Consider the following 9,914-nt stretch of genomic DNA (forward strand, 5'->3'; position numbering starts at 1 on the left):
CATTATCATCAAAGTTGTCTGTTTTTTGTTTTTTATGGATGATCAGATATGCTGTATCCTGAGCTCATCTCTTCAAGTAGCGTACAGTACGTCCACGTTCTCATGATGCACAGCGTTCTTTCTCATGTTTAGAATAATAATACACTGCTCTGGACAAGGCAACGACTGTTTATGTGAGAGGAGGACATTTCCTCTCATATGAATACATCACCTATGACCTTCCTTTACTGAAATTGGGTTTGTTCAGATGAAATAAATGTTGTAGAGCCTTTTACTTAAAGGTAAACACCACAGGGTTGAAGTCAAAAACCAATAGAACTGGAACAGCACTGTATTGATAGATCGCTCATAAAATTGGGTTTCATCTTACTCTTTCTTTTAAAGTTATCATTATTGGTTGCATTTTATTACTTAGACGGCAAACATAAAAGTCACTGTGCTCATTTGTTAGTACATTTCGATTTAGTTTTAATCCCAGCTGTAGTACTTTAAGCTATGGTCTATTATTAGTCAACCAAGTCTTAACATTTTTACTGTAAATATATTGAGCTAAAGTATTAGCATATATCAATAGAAATTGATCTTGATGTTTCATGCTAAATATTTCTTATTGATTTTTTTAGATACTTGTGTTATTTTTCTTATTTTAGAAAGTGTAATAAAATTATAGTTAGTTTTCAGAAGAATAAATTCATTATAGTATCAGCATTATTAAATCTAATAACTTTAATCTATTGTAAAATAATGTATGTTTAATTATTTTTCATAAATAGGTAATATGCCCTAAAATAAACATTCCTCTGACAAAATTTTCCTTAACTTTAAATTAAATCAGGTCTAAAATGTAGTAGGGTTTAACAGACTCAAACGAGCTAAATTGACTAAAATCCCACTAAGGATAAATTAAAATGTGCTTCGAAAATTAACACTGAAACCCAACAAGTGGTTGTTCAGAAATACAGAATTGTATGTTTGGAGCCTTTTCAAGTGAACTGTTTTCATGTCTTCTCAAAGCTCTTTTTAAAAAAAGAACTATTCAGTAATAGAAGTAAATAAATTCCAGATGATCATTGTAATCGAACAATGTCGTCAAGTTCAGCTTGTTTTTCAAATTGCTGAAAAAGTTTTCTATGCGTGGAAACCCAGCAGATTGCATCAGGTCACCCATTGACCTGTAGCATTCACTCTTCCTGGATGACCGCATAGTAACAGTGGGAAGTAACATTAATTTGTTGTTGACTTTAAGGCAACCCCTCCTCTGTGGTGGGGGGATGTAGCCACAGTTAGGCGAATAACAGGAAGAAACCTCCAGGAGGACCAGGCTCAGTTTAAATTGCCCTCCTGCAACAAACAGGGGTTTGAAAAGATTGAGCAGTTGCATAGAAAAAGGACACAGAAGCACTGATCTAGGAGTACTTTCTATGTTCCTTTGGTCATTTCATTTTGGAGGGAAAATAACTAACATAAGGAATTCTAGAGCCAGTATTTTAGTTAAGAAGACAACAGAGCACATTTATAGCAAAGCCTGGAGCCGGTGCAATTATTTCTGCAGCCCCCCTCCTAAAATTCAAGATCAAGTTTATTGCTGGGGATCTGCTCTACATCTGATATATTTAAAAATAAGTAAGTACTGTGGATGCATGAATGAATTCCACACCCATCCAGAGAGAAATACGAAACATCCCAAAGTAGACATAGTTAGTGTAAATGAAGGGACAGTTGCAGTAAAAGCAATCATAACATTTATGAAAGTAGAATATGAAGCTTACAGCTAAGTCTACAGAAGCTTAACTATAGACATAGTCCAGGATAACCGGAGCCACCTTAATGACCAGCTTTATCAAAAAGTATTAAGCCTAGGGTGTCTGCTTCATGGATTAAAATTAAAGTATGGTCCACAGGAAAAGAGGCTTGTAACTAAAAGATCTGCCTACTTTTAGAAATTCTATGAACCACTAGTAAACCTGCAGATTTCAGAGAGATATCCCTAATGGAGGTGGTTAATTAGGGGTTAACGTGAGGAAAATTTTTAAAGCTTTTGAAGCCAATAAATGGAAGCTAAAAAAGGATACATTTCTCTACATTGATCAGAGCTCTGGCTGCAGCATCTTTAAATTAACTGAAGGCTTTCAGCTGCTTTCTGTGGACTGAATCCACTCTGCCGCATTAGGCGGTGCTGGTGAGAGGAAGAGGAGCTCTTGAGATGAGGCTGTGGGCCAACATCAGTCAAGAAGCTCCGGCGTCACTGACATGCTGTAAATATGATTTGTTGGTTAGGGCAGATATTTATTGCTGGCATTTGGCAGAAGCTGCTCTGTCCTTGAATGTTCACCGATTGAATCAGAGCAGAAATATCAACCCACAGCAGAAAACAGCCAAAAGGACAAACTCAATATCAGGGAAATTTGACATAAATCTCCTGTGAGTGGGCAGCATCGCAGGAAGGATATCAGAGAACTGTGTTTGCATGCTAAACAGAGAAGCCCCTCCGTCTCTGTATCACTGCTAGTTATCAGGTTAGATAAGGCCTAAATGAGTCTACTGCACTTTAAATGTCAAAGTCAGTGTCTATAATTTATTCCCTGAAGGAAAAACAGTGTTTAAACCGATAACTACAGGGATCTTTGATTATCCGTGTCACAGGTTAGTGGAACATGGATGACAGTCGACCTTTCTTCTGCCTTCTGTCAGCCAAAATAAAATATGCTGCTTTATATATAAAGCCTTTCAGCGGCGGTCATTATTTCTTCTGACTCCTCTATTGTTGTGGCTTGGCAGTTCTTCAAGGAGGCGTCTTCTCTGTGCTACCGGCTGTGTCAAAGGGCTGCCAATTGTTTTTGGCTGCAGCAGGTCAGCCTACGCTCACTTTGCTTCATATGGGGGCGCAGCTGCTTTTAATCTGTAGGAGCGTGTGAGATGAAGAAGAGCGAGTCCAGCTTATACTCCATCTGTCTTCCCAAAAAGGCATGAAGAGGTTAGGCTGGGACACACAGCAGTCCTTGTACTGGTTTAAATCACAAAACCTTTTTAAACCTTCTCCTTTGTTAAATGCAAATTCTTAAAAAGGACAAACAACAGATGAATACTCAGCAAAGCCACAAAAAGAAGGAATTAAAAGATTAATTCATGTATTAGCCAATTATCCGACTGAGGCGATCCTGGATCTTCCCCATCAAGTCTCGGGAGTTTATTCATAGAAACGTCTTGAATAGAAACTAAACTAGGCAATAAAATAACATTCCTTCAAACAAAGGCAGGAAAAAGTCAAAGAAACGTATCTTTTCTGACAGTTCAGTAAAAAAAAAGGGGACAAAAAAAGGAGAGAAAAACTGCTTCAAACTGCTGAGTATGTTTTATTGATTTATACTCTTTAACTTGTAGAGAAAAACAAAACCTTTAAAACCTAAAAAAAAAAGGAAAAATGTCAGTAATGAATAACACATAGGAGCCGTGTTTACATAAAGCTCCTGTGTCATGATGTTTCATCAGTTTACACACAATTTAATAAAACATTCAAACTTATCTTAGAAGACGTACAGAGAAAACGACACAAGTTGGAGACAGAAAAACAGATCCAGCTTTAAACCTTTTCCCCTTTTAGCATGTGACGATGGAAAACATCAGCAGCAGGTAGGCTGGATGACACTTTGGTTTGGAAACTAACGAGAAACCCTGAAAATTGCTGCCATCAGTCCATCAGCTAAAAAAAAAAAAAAAGCAGTTTCTTCTAGCATTAAAAAAGGATAACTTTGGTAGTTTGTAGCCTTAAAACGCAAACCACTGAAAAAAATATACGAGGATTTTTTTTCTAACCACCTTTCTGAACCAACCTGAGATGATCAGATTAGCCGGCTTAAAAGTTTTATCATTTTTGTGATGGTAAAAACAAAGGGAAAAAGATCTGCAGGAGAACCAAGGTTTGCAATGATGCAGAGCTTCTATGAAAGCATTACAGACTTGTCTGGTCGTCAAATAGACCGCAAAGGAAATAGAAAAAGTTTTGAAAAGGCATCAGCTTTTTATACTGATAATATGCTGAATGGTAGTGCTCAATAATGACATTGGAATAGAGGAGCTCCACGGCTCCTGAGATCTGCTCTGCCTCCGTATTGATCTGAACGACGCTGGGAATGACAGATCAGAGCACGACAATCAATAATGGGGAGAATATATGGAATAGTTGATGTAATGTCATTCTTTAAAATTAGTTTTCTTCACTGTTTTATAGTAGAAATAGCCTCATGTTTAACTTAAAATATCCTGTATTTTTATTTAAAAAAAAAAAAAAAAGATATTTAGAGGCTTGAAAAAGACATCGGCCTGTTTAGTGTTGGTGCTAGCCTTCCTGTTGCAGAGAAATATGCAGCTTTGAGCTGGTGTGAGAGATTAGCAACACAGAAAAAAAAAGAAAACAAGCCTGAAGAGATTCCGTCATAATGTCGTCTTCCAAACTAAATAGATCTAATTATAAAGATTTCCTTTGTGCCTTGTTGGTCCATTTAAAGGCCTACAGTAACGCTGCGTGGAACACTATATTCCATTGGACCAAGTTGGACAGCTGCGTTCCTCTTCCACTCAGGGAGGCATCGCTCGCCGGAGGAAGAAGAAAGTGACATGATGATGCGGTTGTGGAGGTCAGGCATGTTGAACAGCCAACTCCTGTCCGATAAAACGTCGCAGACGGTCCAGATACTGGCTGTACAGCTCAATGTCGTTGTGTCCCGCTCCCTCCACCCAGAGGGGCTCCACGGCCTTAGGGCAGCGCTCGTACAGGGCCAGGCCGTGAGAAAAATCGATCACCTCGTCCTCCGTCCCGTGGATGATGAGAACAGGAGAAGTGATTTTAGAGACTTTTTCGATGCTGAAAAAGGAAGAGAGAGAAAGAAAGAGGGGGTCAGGTTGTGTTAATTGTAATGTGTGTTAGTAGATCTGCAGTTTTTCCTGAATAGGAACCGTTCATTTAAAAACAAAAAATCTTGCTCATATTGTTTAATGCTCCACTGTGTGCTACCAGGTCACACTACAGACAGCACTCTGCAGAGCAAAGGATGAAGTTAGCTAGCTCCAGTATTTAAAACGAGGTCAGAGGAACCACAGGGATATAAAAAGGATTTTCAAACGTAGGGCAGCAACTAACGATTATTTTGCAAATCGATTAATCTGTTGATTAATTTTAGATTAAACGATTTATAATCGGACAGCAAAAGGTTCCTTTTAGGGGATTGTTTTACGAAATTAAACCAAGTGAAACCAAAACTTTTCCACTTAAGGAGTTCTGAATACAGGATATTGACGGATGATTTTTTATTTTCTTTATCTTAAATGAAAATTATTTGCACATTTCTTTTACAATTTTGGTATAAACATTGCTCTTAGTGGGTCACTGTCAGCTAAAGGCATGTTTTAGAGTCTCTAGTCTTAGTTGACGAGTATTTGAATAATCAATTAATCACAATCCGATTACTTATTTCAGCCCTATACAAAAGGAAGCAATATTTTCATTAAATGTTGAGACATTTAGAGAAAAATCTCCAGTTTCTCCCTGGGAGCTTTTAGGCTTAGGTAAGGATCATCTTTCAAAAGGAAGTACAAATGGAGACACTATTGTTATTGTTCTGTTTGCGATGCTAACTGTGCTAATCACTAGAAAAAAAATGCTACAGACAGTTTGAAATGTAAAGTGAAAATGTGTCAATATGTTTCAGAGGAACAAGAAGGCCCTGTTCAAACTGACTGCTCTCACACAAACAGATGGTGAACACACTAAAGAAAATCTTGATAACTTCAAAGGTTTTCATTTATCAAGAAACACGGATTTACGAGTAAACTGAAAACCACAATTCCTTAAGAAACAATATGTCGTTGTATGAACCCCATGATGAAGTACATGATGAAGTCGAAACCAAATATTTTATTTGCGGTGGAGCAGAATCAAATGCAAATCGGGATACATCACTGGTTCTACTGGTTTTAATCTCTTCATCTTGTAAATAATGTTTGCCCAACAGTGTATTAGAGTCTGCCTTAAACAGTGAAGGAAGCTGTCCCAACCTACATGTTTCATTCCCTAGTTACATGCGAGTACTTGGCTGTTCCAAAAAATATATTTTTAGAACAGCAGGCGTAGATGTTAAGTATTAAAACAAATTAAACGGGATAATGGCGCACACTACAAACAGTGCTGTTTGTTGTGTGAAAAATCTCATTTAGACAAAGCAGAACCTTTTTAGAACAAAGCCTTTGGACAAGGGATGTAAACAAATAACTAATATACTATTACATCAATGGTTTAGGTTATCACCTAAATGGTGCCCATTTAGGCGTACTGCAAGGTGGAACAGCATCGTTTCTCTGCTGTGCTCTGAAGGGAGGATGTAATGATAGGAAGTGGAGGGCATCGGGTGACACATTTGTTACATGACAAATAAGACATTCTAGCAATCAGAATGGTAGACAGGAAAGTTTTTTTTTGATGATGCACTTCTTTGAGCCAAGCTTTAACCTCCTTTAGAGCAACTAGACTTAGAACAACCTGTTTAAAAGTACAGCTAACAGCACAAAGTCTCTTCCAGCACTGATTGTTGGATTGCACAAAAAACAGATGGCGGCTATCGTCCATTTTATTCAAACAAAGTGGAATATAGTGCACCAGCATGTCAGCGACATACCCTGTCTTTTAATGATAGTATTACATCTCTGTTCATTGGAAATTCTAAGGTATTTTATCTGTTTTTATTCAATCACTGATAAGTTACCGTTTGTTATATCTTATTAATCTTTTTAATAATGATTAATAAAACATTTTTTGTTTATACTGTCAGTATTCGTTCAGTATTCAGTATTTGTTAAAAGAAAATGATATACTTTTTTAAATTCAACATATTGTAAATAAAAGTTTAGTCCTTAATGTTATAGACATTGGCTGCTCATCAATTAATCATTGGTTAATCGATAAAAACAATCAGCTTTAGATTAATTAATCACCGACTCTGATCCCTAGTTATGACTGATGAGACAGATCATGTTTTTAGCTTAGATCAATATGCTTTGTGTGGGCAAAGAAAAACACTGCATTCTATTAAAATTCCCTTACATTAAATATTATCCCCCCTCTCAACAGGTGGGAAATACTTAGATCTGGGAATGTGAGGGATTAGAAAATGTTTAAAAGATCCTGAAATTGTCTACAAGGCACATTCTATACAATCCAGTCCTATGCCACTGTTCCGACACAATGGTTTCCTTTTCCTCCTTTTGTCCTTCAGCTTAACCGACACAAGTAACTAGCTGTACTTGGGGATTCATAGATGTGCAAGGAGGGCTTTCCGATGAGTATTTTCATCACACTGCATACAGAGGGAAGCCACAGATGAAGCCCTCCCAACATCTACGAGCATCCTAATGGCTAATGCTGAATCTGTAAACATTTAGCTGTAGGTTCTGGGTTGTCTGTATAACTGGTTAACAGCTGGACAGACTTATCTGACTGCTAGCATTGTAACCCAAGGTCTGATTATACTCTGCAGCCAATCCAAAACAATAACACAATGATGTTGGCCATAAATCACCTCTAACATCACATTAGGTTTATTAAAAACGTATTAGCTATCGTCCATGTCAATTAGGGGTGGGTATTGCCAAAGAATTCACGATTCAATTCCAATCATGATTCACATGCCACGGTGCGATTCTATCACGATGCATTGCGATACTTGAAATATTGCGATGCATCGCGATATTTTCACAGAACACTGTAAGAAAAAAATACAGCTATTACCAGTGGCTGACTGGCTGTGTATGATCTCGATAGTGTCTTCAATTGATACATATCTGAAAGCAACTGAATTCATACATAGCTGTATTTATTGAAACGACTTTTGGAGGTGTTGCCATGAAAACAAATACTGGACAGAAATATTACTATTACTGTAGTGGACACACTGATAAAAAGTGCTTAGGATTTCTAAAACTTAAAATACAGTGCCGTTTACATGGCCTCAGTGGTCCTTTAAACCAATGAAATGGAAACATTCAAATGTTTGACATTTCCCCTTTCGGAAATGACATGCGTCAAATCAATTTCGTTCCTTCTTTGTTTTTAAAGCCAAAATGCATCCAAACATCTGACTTGGAATGTGATGGAGCTGTGCAAATTTTCTCAGTCTCCTCTATGTTTTGTTTATGAATGACTCGTCGCAGTATCCGCAGCGACATCTATTGGACTGAAAGTTGTATTCCACTTGTTTTTGGCTGATGTGTGCCAACCATTCATGTATTTTATTAACTCTTTTTTTTTTTTAATTAAGGATTGATACTTGGCATCAAGAATCGATGCAGTGGATCACAGAAATTAGAATTGCGATGCATCGTCATGACGATTATTTTGCACACCCCTAATGCCAATACACAAGACTTTTTTTTTCCAGTAGAGATCTGTAAATCAATGTAAAACAATTAAAAACAATCAAAGGCTGACACAGTTTCCTTATTAAAGCCAAAGCATGTCACCTTTTCTACATAAATGAGCCCCCGTTGATCCCTTCAAACAGAAGCATCAATTGATGTGCAGTTAGAAAAAGACATAAAAGATTGAAAATGGCACGAGAAAAGATGCTAGCACTCTGCAGAAACTTACTTGGGGAAAGCATCAAAACAGTAGGTTTTCTTTGTTTCAGGGAAGGCCACTCTCATCCCAGACGTTAAAGGTGAGTGAAGAACCACAGCAGCACATTCATAACGGGAAGCCAAGTCCACAGTGGGAACTGTACCAATGCTCTGTCCGTACAGGATAATGTTCTCTGGGGTTACGCAATATCTAAAATAAAAAAAAATAAAGAGAGGGGGCCTTATTAGTAAAGCCATACGATACAGAGCAGGAAAAAATCCACAATGACATAAATCAACACTTTCTGAGTCTGCCTCAGTAACTCTTTCTAAACAAAAACAAAAAAACAGAATTTATTTATTTTATTTATTTAATATCCAAAAATAGAATTTATGTATATAAAGAATATAAAAATAAACTTACATCATATGAACTAATTTAATGTTTACTGGCAGGCACCTGACTTCCTGCCATAATGTGAGTCAAAGGCATCAATGCTCTCCAGGCAGATCTTTTATTATTTCATCAGGTTTGCTTGATTGAACATTTATGTGCTGCCTGTAACTGACCTTTATGGACTTCTGAGTGAAACTGATGCAAATAAAAGTTATGTCACAACTTTTACAAACATAAATGTAACTTGTGTAACTTTCAGTATCTGCCCTGTGGTATGAAATCTTTTCACGGAAGCGCTGTATTAAAATACAAACCCTGCTGTCTACCTTATGACAACCTTTGTCATTCTAACCCTGTTCTTCTCAAGCTGAAATTGATACGAACATGTTTTACCTTGGGTTATGTGAAGAACTTAGGAAACATCATAAAATGTTCAAGTCTGTAACTGGAATTCTCTCATATCAAATTATCCTTAGACAGAAAGGGGGGTTTATTTACACTTACACAAGAGAAAATATCCCCCTTTTACTCATAAGACAAAACATAAAATGTGTGTTTTAACAAAGGAAAGACTGTTTGGCTGAAATAGTTTCAGCTAAAGAGAAGCTTCTTGTAACAACCTACCAGGCTCTAACTTCAACCCGAGGAAAGTTTGTATCTCTCCTCACCTTCAGCTGTGAAATGTTCGACAAGCTCCAGGCAAGACTGTTAAAGTTACCCCACAGCATCTAAAGCAGATCTAGGTCTGTGCTTTGGCTGTCCAGGATTTACATTTTTTATTACTTTCAGGCAGTACAGGTCTAGTCTGGCAAAGGCTTAAATTTACAAACTGACCATCTAGCCTGTTAAAGACAACTCTAAGTCTTGGTACACATTTTCTAAACAAAATAATGTTATGTTTTGTTATAAAGCG

The 9,914-nt window shown here is 37.2% G+C and overlaps 1 protein-coding gene across 1 annotated transcript in view; it reads right to left on the reverse strand.

Annotated features, from left to right (window-relative positions):
• Positions 1 to 4,278: 4,278 nt before the first annotated feature.
• Positions 4,279 to 9,914, reverse strand: part of LOC107089732 (alpha/beta hydrolase domain-containing protein 17A-like) — a 10,841-nt gene continuing 5,205 nt past the window's right edge. The window contains exons 4-5 of the mRNA XM_015382672.1: positions 8,636 to 8,815; positions 4,279 to 4,861 (exon numbers count right to left, since the gene is read on the reverse strand). Of these exons, the coding sequence (XP_015238158.1) occupies positions 4,636 to 4,861; positions 8,636 to 8,815 (406 nt within the window). The 3' untranslated portion in view covers positions 4,279 to 4,635. The remainder of the gene's footprint in view (positions 4,862 to 8,635; positions 8,816 to 9,914) is intronic.

Source organism: Cyprinodon variegatus, unplaced genomic scaffold (genome assembly GCF_000732505.1).
Source record: "Cyprinodon variegatus isolate N-32 unplaced genomic scaffold, C_variegatus-1.0 Scaffold261, whole genome shotgun sequence".
Taxonomy (NCBI): domain Eukaryota; kingdom Metazoa; phylum Chordata; class Actinopteri; order Cyprinodontiformes; family Cyprinodontidae; genus Cyprinodon; species Cyprinodon variegatus.